General features: G+C 44.4%; 1 protein-coding gene across 2 annotated transcripts in view; it reads right to left on the bottom strand.

Annotated features, from left to right (window-relative positions):
* Positions 1-21917, bottom strand: part of PAXIP1 (PAX interacting protein 1) — a 101683-nt gene that overhangs the window by 62487 nt on the left and 17279 nt on the right. For both annotated transcript variants that reach the window (XM_089776784.1, XM_075922770.2), the window contains exons 6-7: positions 5972-6607; positions 223-952 (exon numbers count right to left, since the gene is read on the bottom strand). In XM_089776784.1, coding sequence (XP_089632910.1) covers positions 223-952; positions 5972-6607 — 1366 coding nt within the window. The remainder of the gene's footprint in view (positions 1-222; positions 953-5971; positions 6608-21917) is intronic.

Here is a 21917-nt window from a genome sequence, read left to right as displayed (position 1 = left end):
AGGGACGTGTGGCTACCTGAGGGGATACTGATCCCTAATCTCTCAGGTGCAGCCCCTCCCCAGGGCAAGAGTAAAAGTAGGAGGGGCCCAAGGGGCTGTCTTCCCCGAAGCTGGGGCTTGGCCCCAGGATGCTCTCCTGACAATCAAAAACCAACTGCAATCCAACAAACATTTCACATGATAGGCCACCATTTTCAGGAGTATAAATCAATCATTACTAACTCTCTATTGCTGGATCATGACCAAACAGCTGATGTTGTTGCAGCTGCGGCTGCTGTTGCTGCTGGTGATGTTGCAGTTGCTGGGCTGGCACCTGATGTTGTAGTGGCTGAGATGCTTGAGTCAAATGTTGTGGTGCTTGAGTCTGCATTTGCTGCTGTTGATGTTGTTGGTGTAATCGCTGCAAATGCTGCTGTTGCAACTGCTGTTGCTGAATTTGTTGCTGTTGATGCTGCAGCTGTTGCTGTTGCAGATTCTGTTGCTGTATTTGCTGCAACTGTTGTTGCTGCAACTGTTGTTGTTGTAACTGATGCAACTGCTGTTGCAAGGCATGCTGCTGTTGGAATTGCAGCTGTTGCTGAGGTCGGTGTAGCTGTTGTTGAGGGTGTAGCTGTTGCTGTGGAAACTGTAGCTGCTGTGCAAACTGGTGTTGCTGATGAACTTGCTGTTGCTGTTGTGAAAACTGATGGGACTGTTGCTGTGGGAAAGGCTGTTGGGGAATCTGTGGTTGTTGCTGTTGTTGCTGCTGCTGTTGCAATTGCATAAGTTGTTGAGGTTGAAGGTGTAAAAGAGGGTGGTGCTGTTGCTGCTGTGTTTGATGTGGTTGTTGTAATAAATGTGTCTCTGGAGTTAATTTCACTTGGCTAAAGAGCACAGCATTTGTATGTCCCTGTTGGCTATGATTTACTTGTTGTTCTAAACTTTTTGTAGGTGCTGAAAGGGATTGCAAGATCTAGAAAACAAAGATTAATGTTGTGACTCTTAAGATATATAAAAAAAATTAAATTTGAAAAATATTTAGCTCTTTAAAAATTAATAAAACATGCCTATATTTTACATACCTTTCAAAGTACACTATACCCTTCACTTGTGTGTGTTTTTACATCATCACTATAATAGCATTCAGAAATGGAAAGAGCTATTTTAAAGGATTAACTGCACTTTAAATGGCCAAACGACATTGTAAAGAAAGCATGAAAGTGGAAATAACTCCAAAAATCTGTGCAGAAAGTCCCAACTATGTAGGCTTTTTGGGGAAGGGAAACTCAGCACAAGCTACCTTTTTCCCCTCAAAAAACCTACAATGGCAGATGGTCAAATTCTTTGTGGGATCCCAAATGGATCATTCTGTAACATCACAAGCACTAGCAATTGCACTGTAATCAAAGATGTTGTGAAGTCATGAGAAACTATTCTCATACGTTCCCTAAAAGAAAAGTTTAAAAGTTACTAAGACTATGAGGGGATTTTTTTTTTATTTAGCCTGTCTTCGCAAATAGCAACAGTTACATACTTCTGGGTCTTAATTTTCATTTTTACTTTTCAGTTCACAATTAAAAAAGATTGCTTAACATTTAACAAAAGCTCAGATACCATACAGATTTAATTTTGTTTTTAAAAGTGCCAGATAATAGAAAAAATGAAAACTGTCATTAATACCAAAATGTGAACTAAAACAATAGATACAGTACTTATCTAACATTAATAATCAGCTTCAAAAAGCTACAGAAATATACAGCAGTCTCTATGAACTACTAATCTATAAATGTCATAAAAAGTCTTTGAAAACATGAAATCTTCATGAGGGGAATCTAAAAGTTATTCCAAAATAACCAAAACTAGTTTATTGGGACTACTTCACTACATAAAATCTGAATTTACAGTTAAAACAGTAAAATAAATTGTATTTCAAGATGGCAAATTGAGATGGTAAACTATCTCTTTCTCTGGCTTTCTTACTTAGTTCTTTAGCATCTGAAAAAAACCTGATATTGTGTGTGGGGGAAAAAAAAGGTGAGGAAGCCCACCACGGAAAGATTGTCAGACATCCTAAGCCCCTTCTGATTCCATCTTAAAAGGAGAGGATGGGGTAGGACAGTGGTCCTCCACCAGGGTACCTGCACTTGTGTTAGTATGCAGAGGTCTTTCAGGGGTAAATCAACACATAGGGTATGTCTACACTACCACCCTAGTTCGAACTAGGGTGGTAATGCAGGCAACCGGAGTTGCAAATGAAGCCCGGGATTTGAATTTCCCGGGCTTCATTTGCATGTTGCCAGGTGCCACCATTTTTAAATGTCTGCTAGTTCAGACTCCGTGCCCCGCGGCTACACGCGGCACAAACTAGGTAGTTCGGACTAGGCTTCCTATTCCGAACTACTGTTACTCCTCGTGGAACGTGGAATAGGAAGCCTAGTCTGAACTACCTAGTTCGTGCCCCACGGCTACATGCGGCACGGAGTCCGAACTAGCGAACATTTAAAAATGGCAGCGCCCGGCAACATACAAATGAAGCCTGGGAAATTCAAATCCCGGGCTTCATTTGCAACTCCGGTTGACTACATTACCACCCTAGTTCGAACTAGGGTGGTAGTGTAGACATACCCATATAGATCAGTGTTTCTCAACTTGGGAAGGGGGCTGTGCCCCCTGGATATTGAGGGGCAGATTTAAGGGAGTCACATGTACAGGGCTGGTGTTAGGGTGTAGCAAGCATGGAAACTGCCTGAAACCCCACACCATAGGGGTCTCACAAAGTTAATTTACATGCTTCAGCCCTATGCAGCAAAGTTCAGGATTCGGGGGTACAGTAGTCTGGAAAGATTGAAAACCACTGTTGTAAGATTTAGCTTACATAAAAAATTACAGTTGTCACTCAATCCCTTCCCATTTGTTTCTTCATTTCATATTATATCACGTCTTCCAAACTGCAAGCTCTACAGAACAGTGAAATCTGTACATTGATCCCCACCTCATCCAAGCAATTTAGGTTCCTGGTTGATTGAATTACTTCTGAACAGGGAATGTGGGCTCGTAGATCTGTTGGGGGTATGTCTGAACTGTTATGTCAACCTAGGGTTCAAACTCAAGCTCAAGCCTAAGCCCCCATGTGTCTACACACAAATTGTGCTAACCCAAGGATCAAACCCAAGGTACCAAGACCCCAGCAAGCTGGAGGGTTCAAGTGAGTCAAGCCAGGATCCAGGGTTCAAGCCATATCACTCTGGAGAGTCTGCAGCTCCACTGGAAGTCAGCAAAAACGATCCCACAAACCCATAGGATGACTTTTTTTATGCCCTGGATAGTAATGTTTGCTGGACAATCAAGTTTTCCGACACTGCACCATGAGCAAAGGGCTAGAATAGCCACATTTTGCCAGGGTGTTAGAAAGTCTGAGATATGGGTCATTGGATTCAGGCCTGTATAATGTACTGTAGCTTCTGAAGCCTTAGTTTTGGAACTAGAGTTACAAATGAACATAGACACTTAGGGCATGTCAATACTACAGAGAAAATCGATGCTCCAGAGATTGATCTTCTAGCGTTTGAATTAGCGGGTCTAAAGTAGAGTAAGGGAAGCTGGCAGGAGCATGTGCTCCCATTAGCCTCCTGCAGGGTGGATGCCCTGGCACCTCAGCTTGAGGCAAGACGAATCCAGCTACACATTTTCCATAGCTGTATAGAGTAACTCAGTGGTCCCCAAACTTTTGGGGCTGTCAGGCGCCCGGGGGCGGGGCCGCCCATGTGCCGCATGCCCAGGGCCGGCACCCTGCATGCGCCGCGCGCCCGGGGCAGGGCTGGCCCTGATCATTCAGCGGGCACACACAAATGCCCCGGCGTGCACCATGGTGCCCGCGGGCACCGTGTTGGGGACCATTGGTTGTAACTTAAACCAACCTTGGTCTAATATAGATCAGGTCCTAGACTGTAAGTTAACAAATCCAGGGTCTTCTAGAATTCTACTAACTCTGACTAAGTGGGTCTTTGCCCTTGAAAGCTTATGCTCCAATAAATCTATTAGTCTATAAGGTGCCAAGGACTTCTCGTTGTTTTTACTAACCCTGAGTTTACACTGAAGTGAAGTGTAGACATAAGCTTAGACATTTTGAAAGTTTTACCCATGGTCCAACTATGACACATACAAGTAAGTGCATTAGTACTATTATTTTCATACAATGCATTGTCTACTAGAATCAAATAAATTCACCAGCACCTTGCCTCTCCCCCTGCCCATCCTTTCAACATGCATTAACTGAAATCTAGTACAGGCAGTCCCCGACTTACGCGGATCCGACTTATGTCGGATCCGCAGTTACGAACGGGGCTCGCCCCGGAGGACACGGACTGCGGGACCTCGCGGTCCTGCTGCCCGTGTATTCCGGGGCTTTCTCCGCGTCTCCCTGGTCTACAGACCAGGAAGGCGCGGAGTAAAGCCGCGGAGGGGCTCGGGCAGCAGGACAGCCCAGGCACGCCTGGGCTGCCCCGCTGCCCGAGCCCTCCCCCCCCGCGGCTTTGAAAAGCCACGGGGGAAGCCGGCAGCGGGACAGCCCAGACGCCCCACGGCTGTCCCGCTGCTGGCGTCCTCAGAGGCTTTGCTCCCCGTCTCCCTGGTCTGCTGATCTCCAGCAGACCAGGGAGACGGGGAGCAAAGCCGCGGAGGACCCAGGCAGCGGGACCACGGTGCGTCTCGGTCCGCCACCTGCGTCTTCCTGGTCTGCTGGGATTGGGGGGGGGGGGGGGCGCAGCTAGTACGCACCCCCCCCCCCCCCCCCCGCAGACTAGGCTTTTCTCCGGACGCCTGTGGCAGAGCAGCTGGGGGCGCTGCCAGTTGGTCCCGCAGCGCCGCTCTGGGCGGTACTGGACCAACCCGGCAGCACCCCAGCTGCTCTGCCCCAGGCATCCTGATTCAGCCGCTGCTGGTCAGTTTCAGCAGCGGCTGAATCAGGACGCCTGGGGCAGAGCAGATGGGGTGCTGCTGGGTTGGTCCAGTAGCACCGAGGAGCGAGGAGCGGCGCTACTGGAGCAACCCAGCAGCACCCCAGCTGCTCTGCCCCAGGCGTCCCCAAGTCAGCTGCTGCTGAAACTGACCAGCGCTGACTACAGGAAGCCCGAGGCAGAGTTGCTCTGCCCCGGGCTTCCTGGAATCAGCTGCTGATCAGTTTCAGCAGCAGCTGACTTGAGGACGCTTGGGGTTCTTAAGTTGATTCTGTATGTAAGTCGGAAATGGCGGTCAGTTTCAGCAGCGGCTGAATCTGGACGCCAGTTCCGACTTACATACAGATTCAACTTAAGAACAAACCTACAGTCCCTATCTTGTACGTAACCCGGGGACTGCCTGTAGTGTGTTTATTTCAATCTCTTCTAGAAGAAATAGATTAACCATAAGTATTTTACACCAAAATTATGTGGATTAAACAGAAGATAGAATTTATAAGTCAGGACTTTTGCAACTGTATCTTAATTACATTGCATAACATTCTGACATTATTCAGTAGTATCAAACACTGCAAATGCACAACAGGAATCAAATTGCAGCTGTTTGAGAGAATCATCATCTTTAAAATTTTCTGAGTATAGAACATGGCAACTTCTTGCACTGAATAAAAGTACTGAAAGAAATAAAGTTTGGTATAATAAACTGGGCAAACTTGATTGAACAATGTGAATCACTTTGTGCTCCAGCCAACACTGAAAGTAAATAATATGACTCTTTCTATTAAATGTTGCAGTTAAACATTGCTTTCTGTAATATCATTATATTGCATTTGTCCATACATTTTTAATTTTGTGAAGCTAAAATACTAATTAATACGTTTACTACTGGGGCAAAGTTTAATTTAGGTGTATATAACTGCTATATAAAAACCTGGGAACATTTTACCCTCTTCTCATATTTTGAGGCTTTTGAAAGGAAACAAAATTCTTAAAAAATTAGGACCCAATATTTTGTAAACTGAAAATCCAACACTTACGTGTGCTACATTTGATGGTCTATTAATTTGCTGAATATCAGCACTATTAGTAATATTTCTTAGTGTCCGTACTGCTGGACTCCACGTAGCCATCATTTCTGGTCGTTCAGAGCCTTGGTTACCTTGAACAGAAGCCATTATATTACCTCTGATTTCCGGAGGCAATATATTGCCAGGTACTGGTGGGACATTGGCACATAAATTAATTAACCCAGAGTCCTTGCCCTGAGGCAACCTACGCTTTGCTGCAGCTGTCTGTGGGACTTCAGCTGGTGTCCAGTTCAAATTCCTTTCTTGCTTTTCAGGAGAAGAATCTGAGGAATCATCAAACATCAATTCCCCTTTTGTTTTATCAGCGCTAACAGATTTTGGTGAAAAAGCCTGATCACCCAAAGGTGATCCTTCTCGAGATGATGCTGGGCTTGATAATTTTTCATCGGTACTAGCTTCATTTTGAGAATCTTGTTCTTCATTTTCTGCCTCTTCTTCTTCCTCTTCTTCTTCCTCTTCATATATTATTAGACGAGGATGATAGAATATCTCTTCTTTTTTAGCTTTATCAGATATTGAATCTAGTACCCAATCAGGCGTCACAATTTTAATGTTCTCTCGTTTACAAGCACATTCATATTTTTCCTAGGGATGAGACATAACAAAAAGTTATAAATAAAATGTATTGCATATCCCCTCTCACACATAATTAGACAAGATGGGTGCAATATTTGAAGTTTACAAGCCCAAAGTAACTGCCCACGTCTACACGCAGCAGTGAAACGGGCATTTGAAATAAAGCCCTAGTTTGAACTACCTGTTAAACCTCATTGTAGGAGGAATAACAGGTAGTTCAAACTAGGGCTTTACTTCGAATGCCCGTTTCACTGCTGCGTGAGTCACAGGCAGTTACTTCAGGCTTGTATATTAAAAAAAAAAAAAAAAAAAAGCAGCGCCCGGCCAGGAAGATGCAAATCAAGTGCAGGATATTTAAATCCTGGGATACAATTCCGAATGCCTACATTTGCAGCCCTAGTTCGAATTAGGCTGCAAGTGTAGACATACCCATGGTTATTTATTTACTTATGGATGCACTTTAACAAATATCGTGATGTTAGTTTGTTATGTCCCTAGTTTTAAAACAATTGTCAATATCTGTGGTAGTGACCATTTAAAAGAAAAGAAAATTCTTGCTGAGAAATGGTACTGATTAGTTCTCATCTTGAGTAAAGGGATCGAAACTATTTAGAAGGTATACCAATCTATTGGATAATAACACTCAGTAACCTCTCTTAACACAATGTGGCTTAGGCTACACTAAAATATGAGGTTGACCAAGCTATGTCAGTAAGGAGTTTGAAAAATCTAAACCCCGAGTAGCATAGTAACATAAAGGCATCCCTGATGTAGACAGAGCTAGGTCAATAGAAGATTGCGCCATCAACCTAGCTACCACCTCTCAGGGAGATGATCTACCCATGCTGATGGGAGAGCCCTTCCCTTTGACACAGGTAGCATCTACACTGAAGTGCTGCACTGACACAGCTCCAGCTGTGTCATTGTAGTGTTTCAAGTGCAGATCTGCCCTAAATCTCAACAGTCACTGGTGGCATATTTAGTCATTATATTTTGATATTCATTTGAAATAAAAGTAAATTAAAACATCAGATGGCCACACACAATAAAAGTGCGTAACAAATTACAATATAATTTCTTCAAACATTAAATACTAATTCCAGCTCAGATTTTAAAAACTAACATCAGTTTTAATTCTCAAAACTCAACAATATAGTAATAGAAAAAAATTAAACAGCTGCATTCCTGACTGATCATAACTTGACAAAAGACATTTTTCAAACTTGAAATATTTTGCCTCTGGATTGAGACAAACCATAAGAATTTTCAACTGTTTTTACAGTTATCAGTAACTGCAGATTCTGAGCAAAAGTGCCTTCTAAAGCGTTATAGGAGCACTGCAATAATATACAGCTCCTTAATTAGCTACTAATGTCAACTCTTAAAACACATTTCTCCTCTCTTGTAGTGAATAATTTTTTATGTTTAATATATAATGCATCTTAGAAAGATCAAATATAACTGAAATAAATGTCACTTGAACCTATTTCTCCATGAGAAATTTTTAAGTAAAACTGACACAATCAGACTGTACCTGTGGATATTTTAAAGCATTAACATTAGTATCACCATAAGAGAACATTGAAGAAAACAAAATCTGGCATGTCTGTGAGTTGAAAATAACAATTACTCAATGTTCACTTCATTATTAATGGAAGAGTCCAATACTTGAATCATAAATGTGTTCATGCAAATTAAACTGTGAACTTAAACAGTACATTTTATTAGGTACACTAAATCAACAATATATAACAAGGAGTGTTAGGCTTTAAAAGCAAATCCAGCACTGATAGAATTCCTGTGTTTGCACATGAGCATATGGACATCTAAGCATTTTCATATTACAGATATGTTTAAAAGGTACCTAAATGAAGTTTGGCATTCAACTAATGGGAGTTTGAAAACTAAGGCTAAAACAATATTTTGTGCTTCTTTCCTCCATTCTTCAGTGGTCTTGTATATTCAGACTATCTTACTAGGCATAGACTTCCTATTTCAATGCATTTTAATGCACTTGGCACATTGGGTTTATTATCCTGATTGAGACCTTTGGATTCTACCAAAATAAAGTAAAAATATCTATATTAAAATCCTAAACAATCTGAAAGCTTTTTTTTAAAAAATCAACTAGTTGTAAGGTTAATATGCTAACTATCCCAAAGAGCAGAAATAAGTGGACCACTCAAAACTGATTTCAAATGTTTTACTCAATGAGGCTGCTGACTCCCATGCCAAATGATGCCTGTACCACTATACTGTTGACATCAGAGGCACAAAGGAAACTTAAGAGCATATGCTATTCTTCTCATATGGTGTGATGAAGCTTTTCATTTTACTATTTTAATATTTGGGGGGGGAGGGGAAGGGGAGAAGAAGACCTATAGGCGGGCTCCATGCTCCAGCACAGTGCTGTTGGAAGTTGTGACATCACCAACATAAGGAATGCTGGGACTTCACTGGGAATAGGAGTCAACAATCTATTTATATTATGGGACCTGGAAACAAAGGTAATTTTAAAAATCAGTTATGTGCTGCAGACTCTCTTAATCCTCCTATGTGGGACATTTAATACACAATCCTACATTAAGTTGTTGATTTTAAGAATATTCTATTTAAAACAAAGTGCATTTCATTTGCTGAGCCTCAGTATTTTAAGGAATAGTACAAAATGAATTTAAGACTCACATTAGAACTGTTGATAAGGTGGCACAATATAGCAAATGGCACTGCTATGAAAAAACAAACTAACAACCAATATTTTAAGAACACAGTGGGCTATAAAATAATCAAACTCACACTGCTAAGGGACCAAATGTGTAATAAAAGCCTTTGGACAAATCCATAATGAGGCTCTAGACTGCACCACACTTCCTACCATAGAATTAAGCAACAGACATCCTATTGTCTATGGCCAATAAAACTGTTCAAATCAGCAGGACAGTCACACTTGTTCAGATTTAATGCTGCTATTAGTTAGCCTGCTTTATTCTCTTGGGTATGTAGACTGTCAAGATTATACTTACCAGTCTTTCTAAAACAAAGATAGGCCACAATGGGGGCACTTTGACCTGATCCAGGGGAGACATAAGCAACAGCAGGCTAATTAAAGGAATTAAAGCATCCCTTTCCCTTTGTGATCACTCTCACATAAAACTCAAAGTGAAAGAAAGAAAGAAAGAAAGAAAGAAAGAAAGAAAGAAAGAAAGAAAGAAAGAAAGAAAGAAAGAAAGAAAGAAAGAAAGAAAGAAAGAAAGAAAGAAAGAAAGAAACCCTCACTGAACACAAAATACATGATTTTCATTCCAGCCCTCCCAGGATCTCCAAATGCAAATATATCTCCCAAGAGCAAATAATTCCAGGAGAAATTTATGTCATTCACATACTCAAGCATTTAAATTTGTACCACAACTTACAATGGTCTCAAAATTACAACCGCAAAATGGATGCCACTTTTTGAAAAATCCCTCCCCGAATATTCATTCTATGGTTCTGATGTTGCTGAATTAGTAGTAAGGACTAAGACCTAAGATCCTTGAGTATTTGAAGGATCACCAAAAGGAGTACGAGGTTGAAAATAAAGGAGACACACACATGAATTTTTCAAAATGAAATTTACAAGACAGTTGAATAGCTTTCAAAGAGAAGTGGGGGAAACATCCTGTTTCTTAAAGCCGTGGTACGCAACCAGTTCTGAAGCAAACTAGTGAACTAGGCTCACTCATCCAGCCAAACAGCCACACTGTTCAAGTCAACTAGCCTCACTCAACTAGACAAATAGCCACATGTGGCTAGTGGCTAGTGCAGGGGACAGCAATCTTTCAGAAGTGGCATGCCAAGATTTAACTTATTCAAGGATCTGTGTGCTGGGGGGAGGAAAAGATGGGGGAGCAGGGACAGGCTAGGTACAGTGACCATATTTTCTGAATCAGCTACATCTAGGGAGAACAGTTTAATTTAAATTATGAAACAGATTAAGTATTTTAACTTTCTCATGTTAGTTTATTAAACATCATTTTAAATAAAATATTATGTCCGACATAAAAGGTTTTAATGTTTTCTTTATTTGTGGCAGGGGTGGGAAACCTTTTTTGGGTCAGGGGTCACTGACTCGCAGAAAAATCAGTTGGGGACCACGTAAGTGAGAAGCAAAACTCCTCCAAAAAACCCCAACCCTCACTGATGTGGCCCCCAACTGAGACACCTCATTCCTCTGGTGATCCAGCCTTACAGAGTGCGGGGAAGGGACAGGAAGGACTGAGATTCTGGGTTTCCCATTAGACCAGATTTACTTTTCTGGGGTGCCAGAGTTATTGGATTTTATGAACAACTTTAGGCACCTGGGGTAAGGACAAAAATGAGGGGTTCAGTATGTGAGACAGGGCTGCCAGCGACTGGGATATGGATCAGGGTGCACGATCTGGGAGGGAGCTGGGGTACCAAAGAGTGAGAGGTTGAGGTGTCTGGGTGGGAAGTAGGTGCAGAAGGAGGCTGGGAGTAGGGTGTCTGGCCAGATGGAGGCAGCAGGATCAAAGGAGGCTGCAGTATCTGACCAGGAGGGAGGGTGCAGAAGCAATGGTGGATGTAGGAGCAGGGTGGGGTAGGTGACTGTCCAGGCTAGAGGAGAGGGTGCAGGAGCATGATGGGGCTAGGGTGTCTGGCCAGGAGGGAGAATGTCTGGCCAGGATGGAGGGCAAGGGAGGGAGTCAGAGCAAGCTGGGGGTGTGGGGAGTGAGTGAGGGGGATTGAGGGAATGAGCATGAGGTGGGACGCTTAGCTGGTTTTGCACCCCCTTGCAGCAACTACCACGACCACACAATCCCAAACCGGCCCCAGAGGCGCCACTGCTACAAGGGCCCGGGCCAGCCCCAGAGGCCGGAGGCACTACTGCCACGGCCACACGGTCCCAGGCTGGACCCACAGACCCTGCAGTGTGACCATGCAGTCCCAGGCCAGCCCTGGATACCCTGCTGCTGTGGCCATGCGGTTTCAAGCTGGTCCCGGATGCGCCACTGCCATGGCCATGAAATCTTGGGCTGGACTTGGAGGCACCACTGAGGAGCCTCAGCCCCAGTACTGCCTTCTCCCACCACAGCCTAACCTGCTGCAGGGAAGACAGGGGGCTTTTCAGCAGTTGCGCGAAGGAAGCTGAACTCCTTCCCCACGTGCCACTGGAAATCAGCTCAAAGGCCACTTATACTGTAGGCTGCTAACCCCTGGGCTAACATGTTGGACACCACGGACTTAAATCACTTAAAGTACATTTTGCAATGCACTAATAAATGTGCTACTGTATCATCCTCAGCCTTATCAGATCTCTTTTTTCACCAGCAGAAGCCAGACTAACTGTATCTGGGGGATAGATCATTTTCAAGTGTACCAGATTCTTAGAAAATATGAATGGTCATACTAGTCAACCAAAGGTCCACTTAGCCCAATATACTGTCTTCCAACAGAGGTCAATGCGAGGTGTATCAGAGGGAATTAACAGAACAGTCAATCAGCAAGTGATCCATCTCCTGTTGCCCATTCCCAACTTCCGGCAAACTATCCCTGCCCTTCCCAGCTATTAACCACAGATCCAGAGCTCAGCAGAACTGTGCTGCCTGTTCCACAGCATATATGACAACTGACACAGAGACATCTTAGACTAGAGAAAACTGCATCGGACTAGGAGCCAGGATCACAAATACACAACTCACCTCTTCTACTCATTGGTGTTTACATGTCTCTGTACAATTTATGCCTGTACTCCTACCTTAGTACCAGCCCTCCCCAACAAAACTTATTTGTTAAATATTAAACTGGAGTTGTAGAAGGCCATTTCAGACAGAGCTCAGAACAGGACTTGGGTTTCTATACAGAGCAGACCCAAATCGCAAACTGTGGGTCATGACCAAAGTTCCCTGTAAGCTGCACTACTGCACAGCTGTTTTCTGAGCCTTGCTCAGAGGTTCAAAGCTCCCAGGCAGGCAGGGAGATCAGCTGACTGGCGGGGGGGGGGGGGGTCTCGCTAAGCAACAGCTAAAGAGAGCTGCTGTGTGCTTGAAAGTGAAGAGCTCCCAGAGCAGATGAGGAAGGGAGATAAGGAGGGAATAAGTGGCGGGGGGGGGGGGGGAGGAGAAGGAGTGAGTGACTGGCTGGGGGGGGGGGGGAATTAGAGGGGAGGGGAGTTTGGAGAATCCTGTCTGCGCGAGAAGAGAGAGAGGCAGATACCCTGCATTGTCCTCAAGCCTCCTGGGCTGGGAAGGGGGAGATAAGGGGCTGACTGCATGGAGTTGGTGGGGGAAAAAGGGGGTAGGTAAGTGCTGGCATTAGGGTAAGGTGGAGACAGAGGGAAGTTTGCTTGTGCTGTGTGGTGGGGGAGGGGTGGAGAGTTTGTTTGTATTGTGTGTCCTGTCCTAACTCACAGCTAGACTGCTGGTTCCTGCAAGTTTGAAAAGCAGAATTTTATCCCAGCCTTCAGCTGGGCTGGAGGGAGCAGACTGCACAAGGATAGGTCAGGAAAGGGGGTTGGGTGGGTGCTGGCATCTGTGCAGTGAGGTGAAGGCAGGGGTAGTTTGTTTGGGGTGTCCTGACTCACTTCCTGCAGTCCGCTCTGTCGGGGGGGGGGGGGGGGGGTGAGAGAGCGGGTAGCAGGCTGCATGGGGTGTGTGCGCGCCAGGACATTTGCATGATTACATTTCAAACAAAGTTTACATAGGGGTTAATGGCTTATGGTAAGAAAGAAAAAGATTCTTTTAACAGAATTTTTTTGGAGTGTTGCAGATAGCTAAAACTTTGATCTTAATGATTTTTTAAAATGTTGTGTTACTAATTAATATATGGTACATTGTATTGCATTAAGGCTAGATCTTTGCTATGTAGTAGAGTTCTGGTTCTTGCGAGTCAGAAGTAGGGATGTAAGCAACTAGTCAACTAGCTTCCCCCTCACTTACTGCCGCTGTATCAGAGGCAGCGGGGGGAGGGGAAGCAGGAGTTGGAGGGAGCCAGCTTAAAAGCTGGTTCCTCCCAGCGCGGTCTCCACAGTAAGGGGGGAGCAAGGGAGGCAGAGGCACAGCAGGGGAAACAGCACAAGTGGGGAATGAAGCAGTTCCCGCTCATGCCAGGTCCCGACTGCTGTGCCTTTGTCTTTTAAATGTAGTAAGAGCCCTGCAAGATTTACTGCAATTAAAAGGCAGAGGCGCAGTGGGAAACCCAGGGAGAGTGGGGACTGAAGCAGTCACTGCTCATGCCAGTTGCCCACTGTGCCTCTGTCTTTTAAATGTAGTAAAAGCCATTTAAAAAGGTAGAGGTGCAGCAGTCGGGACCTGGCGTGAGTGTGGACTGCTTGCAAGTCCATGTATGCCCTGGGTTCCCTATTGCACCTCTGCCTTTTAAATGCAGTAAGAGCTCTTGCAGGACTCTTACTACATTTAAAAGAAAGAGGAGCAGACATGATAACAAGCGCTCCCCTCTCCATTATCTACTAATCAAGTAGTCGATGGAAGGTCCATCGACTGCTCAATTAGCTAATTAACTGAAATTAAACATCCCTCATCAGAAGTAGCAAGTACTAGGTGTGATGCTAGTTGTTTTGTAGGATGAGACCTTATTTGCAAGCTCTTTGAAACACGCATCTGTCTACAAACCCTGAAGCCAGGTGTTAATTTTTTCTGGGGCTTCTATTCTTTGTGTTGGTGACACACATTAGGTGAAAGTTTCAATCCAGGAGAACTTTTATCTGTTTTTACAGCATGAATCCTAAACATTCTCCAGATAAACTGTATAAGCCTCACTGAATGCCTTTTACTCTCCTTTCCAATGCCAATAAATATTGTATTAGTCATGCTCTCCTTGCAAATACTAATTCTAGTTCACTCATAGATATGTTTACTATCTTAAAGCTGAGCTATTTGTGGATAATATGCATTTTGGTGTGTTTACTAGCTTGAGTTGTTAGAAAGTATGAGGATATATGTACTCCAAGGGCAGTGTTAATTTTTTTAAATTTGATTTCATATTAAATATTGTAAGCATTCCTCCTTGTTAACCATCCCTTGTTTTAATATATTTTGTTCCACACATATGGACCATTTAAAAATCAATCAATAAATTTATATATCTGTGTGTGTTTTGTTTGTATTGGTGGTGCACATCCACACAGTACATCAATACTGGTGTTGCACATCAGAAATTTCAACCCACCCAAAAGAAAAATCAGCTCACCAAAGGATAGAAAATATTACAGAGAACATTGGTCATGACCCCATTTAAATGGGATTGCCATCAGTGGCTTTAACTTGCTGGAGCCCAGGGCTGAACCCTGACCCTACCACCTGGCGTCAAAGCCCAAGAACTTCTATCCTAGGCACCAGAGTAGAAGTTACTGGCCCCTTACCTGGGGATGAAGCCTTCTCCCAACCCAGCTCCGACACACACTGGGCAGAGCGTGGGTGGACTCAGGCTTCAATCCCCTCTCCTGGTTCATGAAGTGATTTTTGTTGTCAGAAGGGGTCGCAGTGCAATGAAGTTTGCGAACCCTTGCTCTAAAGCAAACTCATGTGATATTTGTAAGCCTTATTTACATGTTCCCTACCTGTTAACATATCAAATAGAGACAAAGAAAAAGGTATCTTTACATGGAACATATAGGCATAGAAATGACTTTGTGTGTGTTTGTGCAGAGTACAGGGCAGAGTTTCAGGCATTATGTATTAAAGCACAATTTGATTAAAGTTTGGAGGGTTTTATTCAATATTTATTGTTGTGCCTGTCCTGGAGGGAAATGGAAATGCTACAGATTACTAGTACATGACAGATTACACTCTCTTCTGGTGCTTTCAGCAGTATATTAATTTAGGGTAGGAATTATATTGCCCAAAGAAACCATAAGGAACTTGAGTTCTTTAAGTACAGAATGAGAGATCTGTGAAGGTGAGCAGTAGCCAAAAGCCCAATTTAGATTTAGATGTGGCTAGGAATGAAGATCTGAGCTTATTCTCCAGTAGTTCACTGACACTTCCTTAGCAATAGAAACCCATAGAGAAGTCCCTAAAGCCAGAACTTCACGGCACGCAGAAACCATACAAGTACAACAGCCTGCCTAAGAATGACCAGGAGGTGCTGACCACACTGAGATCAATGGTACAGAGCCCAGTAGGACTTTCCCAAAACCAGCTAGAAGAATCAACATTCCTTGAGCTCCTCCCCAGAACTGAGATTTCAATGGAACTGAACAATAATCTCTGGTTTAGAAGTCTCAGAAGAAACAGATTAAAAGGGAGAGAACTCTAGATTTCAAAAGACAAGATCTAAATCTTCAGACAATTCATCCAAAGCTTTCCAAGAACACACCTAATTACAGGCAAGAAGAACTGGCCTGGCTCTGAGAAGGCCTCCAGAAATTTCTAGTCTCCATCTATATTCCACACATGGGTACCCATGCACACCATGTGCCTGAGTTTGGAGACGTTTAGTAAGCTGTGCCCATTGTTCAACACATTCTCCGTTGTTCTACCGATGCTCTAAACCAAGATGGGGTGCAGAATTGCACTTACCAGTTCCTTCTATCACAAATACAGTTTTGATCCTCAACAGAAGGGTGTGACGGGGTGTGCATACCCCGCACTGAACCAGGTGGGGTTAAAACCCAGTGGGTGGAGGACGTCCCACCCCTTCACTCACACTGGGCATGTTCCAAATGATGGGGCGGCATAAAAGGCAGAAGAGCAGCTTAGTCTGGGCTGGCCACTGAAGGAGAAGGACCTTCAATTGGAGCTTCAGGGCTACACCAGACAGTGGGAGACAGAGCCCCAGGAGACCACTGCCTCACAGCCCCAGAGCAACCCCAGGGAGAAGCAAGTTGCCGGGGAACTAGAAGACCCAGCCACTTCATGGGACACCCATCCCACCAACACAAGCAGGAAGTGACCCAGGGAGGTGCAAGAGCAGCTTCTCCCATGCCGGTAAACTCAGCATGTTTCAGCCGGATTCCCCTCCGAGGGAGTGGTGGACTGCTCTGTCACTAACAAGGCCCTGGGTCGGGACCCGGTGGAGTAGAGTGGGCCGGGTCCCCCTACCGGGGTGACTGGCCCCAACTCTCCCCCCCAACTTATGACTCTGGCTACCAAACCGTGCTTCCCTGAGTTAAAGGGCCATCCCACATTGACTTTGGCTACTACAACAGGCTGTCCTGAGTTAGAGGGCTACTTCTCATTGACTCTAGCCATTAGGATGTACTACCCTGGACCAAGGGTTGTAGCAAAAATGTATATTTTAGTATTGGTTATAAGCAGGGCTCGCTGAGCGGCGGTGAGCCCTGCTCACCAGCCGTGCGGTTCTGCACTCTGTGCATGCAGAGATCGCTCTGCGCTGGCTCTTCCGGGGTGTAATCTTCTCTCCATGAGCGAGTAGATTACACTATTTGTCGAGCCCTGGTTATAAGAGTATAAGTATGATGCATAATGATTTCCATGTATAATGTCTTGCTTATAAGTTCTGTATGCTTCTATTTCTCTGTGTGTGTGTGTCTCATGATTAGATAATGTTTACTGTAAGGCCTTGCTCCCTGTTAGCATTACAAATTAAGTTGTACCTCATGTCTGCATTACAAGCTAAGTTATGTCTTCTAATAACTATTATTCTTGTCTGAAACTGTACAAATGTATGGAGTGAGTGGAGCATGTGTGTAAGCGTGACAGCCATCACAAATACCCCAGTGATCAAGAAGAAGTGGAAACTTTGAAGATAACCAGGAAACAGTCATTGTGTCTGAGGCTGAATTGAATTAGCAGCATTGACAGAACCCTGGAGATAGGCAAGAGACCCCCAAGAGTGAGAGACAACAATTGGAAGCCTGATAATCACCATCAAAGGATAACTCTGGAAAACACAGATTAACACCTCTTAAGGATGGATGATTGCAGCAGGACACAGCAAAACCCACAGACTCCAATGGGAATTTTCATGTATAAGAAGGAGAGCTCTTGCCATGGGACTCCAGGTTCAGTCCTGCAAGCCAAGCCTCAGTGGAATAGTTATAGAGATGCAGCCATATTAGTCTGGTCTAGCTGAAACAAAAGACAGAACTATGCAGCATTTTAAAGACTAACAAAGATGGTCATCTTGTTAGTGTTTAAAGTGCTGCATAGTTCTGTCTTTTGTTTAAGCCTCAGAGGAGTCTCAGAAGAACGGTGACTCCTCTGTCAGTCAGCAAGACTGACTTGAGCCACTACAGACTGGTAACTATGGGGAGGGAGGGAGGGAGAGAGTGTGTATGTCTTTATAAAGCATATGCTAACTGCTTCTCTACTGTATTCTCAATAAATGCAATGTATTGCCTTTTCCCCTAACAAAGATCCCATGTGCTTCTTATAAGCATAACAGGGTTGGTATTCATACGCCGTAAAAGAGACTGACAACAATTCAAGAACTGATTAGGTGCTGTCCACGCCCCCATGTACCCTCCCTCCCCCCACAAGAGATGGGTGCGCATACACCACAACAAGGGGTCAGAGGGCAGACAGAATACGGACCACATATCTTGAAGGACTTCCAGTAACAAGTAAGTAACCTCCATTTCTTCTTTTAGTCAACCTTCCACATGTGGAATAGGGACCATAACAAGCAGTATTCAAACAGGAGGTGGATGCAAAGATGCCGAATTGATGGCTGACAGTAACACTACTGTCCCTACAACTGCATCTGGAGTATAAGACTGGACCAAAGTATAATGTCTTGTTGAGGTGTGTAAGGCACCCCATGTAGCTGCCCTGCATAGCTCTAGTAGAGGTACATTTTGCAGAGATGCAGCAGAGCTCTGGTAGAATGGGACCTGACTCCATTTGAAGGAGAGATGTCAGCTAGTTGATAAGGCCATGTCTACACTTCCACGTATGTTGGCAAAACTTTAATATCACTAAGAGGTGTGAAAAAATATTCCTGAGTAACATACGTTGTGCAGGCATAAGTGATCGTGTGCACAGAGCTATGCTGGCAGGAAACTCTCTTCCTCTAACAAACCACTGCTCATTTAGATGGTTTTATGATGTTTACAGGAGAGATTTCTCTCGTCAACACAGCACACCTACATGAGCGGTCTCCCAGCAGCACAGCTGTACTGGTCTATCTTGCTAGTGCAGACACAGCTTAACTTCACAACTGCACAGGCTCGGTGCTCTCAAACAGCCTTGTATCAATCTCTCTCAAGACCCTCCTCTGTGTGACAATGCTCAGGGCACGGTCTCAATAGGGTAAGCCTCCTTGATGTCAGTCCCTCCTGGGATCAACCTCAGAGCCTTTAGCACTATCTCACACTGCGAGCTCCCCTTTGAGAGCCCACCTAAATAGGATACCTGGGGACTCTTACACACCCACCAAGAGAACAATGTACTCCCAGCTTCCTCAGTGCTCAGTGACTCTTAGCCAATGTTGTAAAAACAAAAGGGTTCAGTAAATATCTGGAACGCAGAGAAAAACACAGAAAAAGTAGCAAGTTACAGCAAAGTCCATTCAGGTGAGTGCAGAGTCTGGAGGCCCTCTCTCTCCTGACCCATTCTAGAAAACCCTCTCTGTCACTGTACATGACCCACATGTCACCTCTTGTCTCGGCACATCCCTGGTTCCATCCCAGCCCTTATCTTGGCTCCCAGAACAAATCTCATCATCTGGTTTTCCACCTTACTTCTTTTATTCCACACCTGGTGATACCAGCTGGCTTCCTACAGAGATGCTGTCTAGGGCCATTAGTTGCCAGGAACTAGATGCCCAGGCCATCAAAGTGACCAATGCCTACCGAGACGCTGTCAAAAGGAAACATCCTTCCCATCTGCCAGTTCACGTGGAGCATATGAGGGAAACTGCAGCACCCAAAGTATTCATTCAGAATGTTATAAAGAATTCCCAGTTCATCACATAACAAAGGATTATGCAACTAGAGAGTCAATCAGAGAGTCTCTGCACAGATATTGCTTGACACTCAATCTCTGTGCTCTGGTAACAAAAACTCTAAGTGCCTTTCTAATTGCTTTTGTTGTCTGTAGATAAAAGTAATTCTCTTCAGACATCTTGGGAGGTAGATAGGCTGTAGTAGAGTCCCCTCAGGAGCCTCCTGCTTGCTGCGCAGGGAAGGGAGAGGAGGGTGCTTATGTCAACATGCCTCCTCTCCAACTTTGTACCCTATCTCCACAGAGACAAGAGGGGGCACAACAGGACTTGGGATGGAGTTTGCTGGCTGCTTTTGGGAGTGGTGGAGGGCCAGGGCAGGAGTGAGCCTGCCTAAGCCCCATTGCACCACCACCCAAGAGCCACTTGAGGTAAGAAGGGTTCAGCTGGTGCCCACATCCTGAAACCGTACCCCGTTCATGAACCCTACCCCCTCCTGCACCTCAAGTCCCTGCCCTAGCCCCGAGCTCCCCTGCATCCAAACACTCTCCCAGAACCCCTCCGGCACCCCAACAGCCTGCCGCAAGCTCAGCTCAGAGACCCTCTCACACTCCAAATTCCTTAATCCAAGATCAAAGCCTGCACCCCAACCCTCTGCTCTAGCCTGGTGAAAGTGAGGGACGATGGAGTGAGCAGAGGGTGTGACCTCAGAGAAACGGCACAAAGAAGGCAGGGCAGGGTATTTTGGTGTGAGGTAGATCTTGGATTGCACTTAAATTCAAAAAGTGATCTCATGCTTAAAAAGGTTGGAGACCACTGGTCTATGTGACACTATACGTCTTTCATGTTGAGAGGGAATGACTGATATCAGTGTGACCATGCAGTATTTTAATTTTCAGGTGAATATATTTAGATGGTGTGGATCAAGAGTCAGACTCAATCCCCTCTTCTTTTTGAGGACTAACAAGTACGGGAATCAAGTATCAGAGGGGTAGCCGTGTTAGTCTGAATCTGCAAAAGCAAAGACTGTGAATGGCTTGCTAACTACAAAAGCAGCTTCTGCTCTCTTGGAATTCACACCTCCAGATCAGCTGCTAGAAGTGGGCCTCATCCTCCTTGATTGGATCCACCTGGTCATCTCCAGCCTGATCCTGGCCTGCATATTTATTCCTGCCTCTGGAAATTTCCACTACATGCATCTGACGAAGTGGGTCTTTGCCCACGAAAGCTTATGCTCCTACACTTCAGTTAGTCTATAAGGTGCCACAGGACTCCTCGTCGCAAGTACGGGATTAGAATTGATTTCCACTGATACTGATACTGAATTGGAATTCTACAGCTCTCTGATGAAGGGAGTCCACTTCTTGACACAGAATTTCCTTGTGAGATTAGGCCTCAAAAATGAACTGGGAAAGAGGTTTGTGGGCAGGAATCAAGAAAAATTCAATCAGACAACCATAATGAATAATTTCTAGCAGCCATTTGTCTGTCTGCTGTTAAAGCTCTCCAGTTATGGGAAATTGGGTAAGGCAATATCCAAAATATATGGAGCAAGATTACATGGAATCAGAAAAATATAAGGAGCAAAATTACATGGAATCACTAAAGCGTGCCCACGAAAGCTCATGATACCATCTACATTTTTTGTTAGTCCCTAAGGTGCTGCACTTTCTAAGGTGTTGCAGGACCATTTGTTGTTTTTTAAAGTTTTTTCAGTTACAGACTAACATGGCTACCCCTCTGAGACTTTGTTCTGTGGAATAACTTTGTTTCTGAATAAAGATGGACCTTAGATGAGAGTGGAGCAAGGACAGGGAAGAGCAAACACATCTTCCAGAGAGATATTGGTCTTGGATCTGAAGTGAATCTTTTGCTGGAGCCACAGGATTCAATGCTTCTCTGGTCACAGCAGAGGACAGATCCATCTGCAGATGTGACGTTATCAGCACAGGGTTTGATCTGGACGTTGAAGCGAGCAGTTCTTCAGTTTGCATGTCAGAACTGTTACCAGAAACGAGGGACCTGTGCTACTTCATTCCACGTTCTCATGAGGAGGAAGTTTACTTGGACCCAAATTCTTTGGACCTGAGAGCAAGGACTCTCCTAACTTGGACGGAGTTGGAGAGGGATCGCTCTTCTTTGTGTCAACCATAGAAGATGATTTGTCTTAACAACTGTGAACGTGCCCCCATGTCTATCATCACAGATAAAAATGGTGACTCAGGTACTCAGAACTAATAAATTGAGGGCAGAGGGCCTGGAGTTAACCTAACCAGCTAGAAAGAGAAGTAACACCCCACGACTAACAAATACCATAGCTTTTTTTTAAAAAAGCACACTCTTCACAGGAAGATGGACAGATCTGCCATCAATTTGGCTGTCATCCAGAGAGGAAGAGAAGGACAATTAAGAGTATGGGATGTTAAAGAGTCCCAGCTTGAAAAGCTTTACAATTTCT

Source organism: Pelodiscus sinensis, chromosome 2, assembly GCF_052426305.1.
Source record: "Pelodiscus sinensis isolate ZL-2025 chromosome 2, ASM5242630v1, whole genome shotgun sequence".
In the NCBI taxonomy this organism is placed as follows: domain Eukaryota; kingdom Metazoa; phylum Chordata; order Testudines; family Trionychidae; genus Pelodiscus; species Pelodiscus sinensis.
The sequence above is the reverse complement of the archived record's forward strand: the minus strand, read 5'-3'. Positions and strand labels throughout refer to the sequence as shown.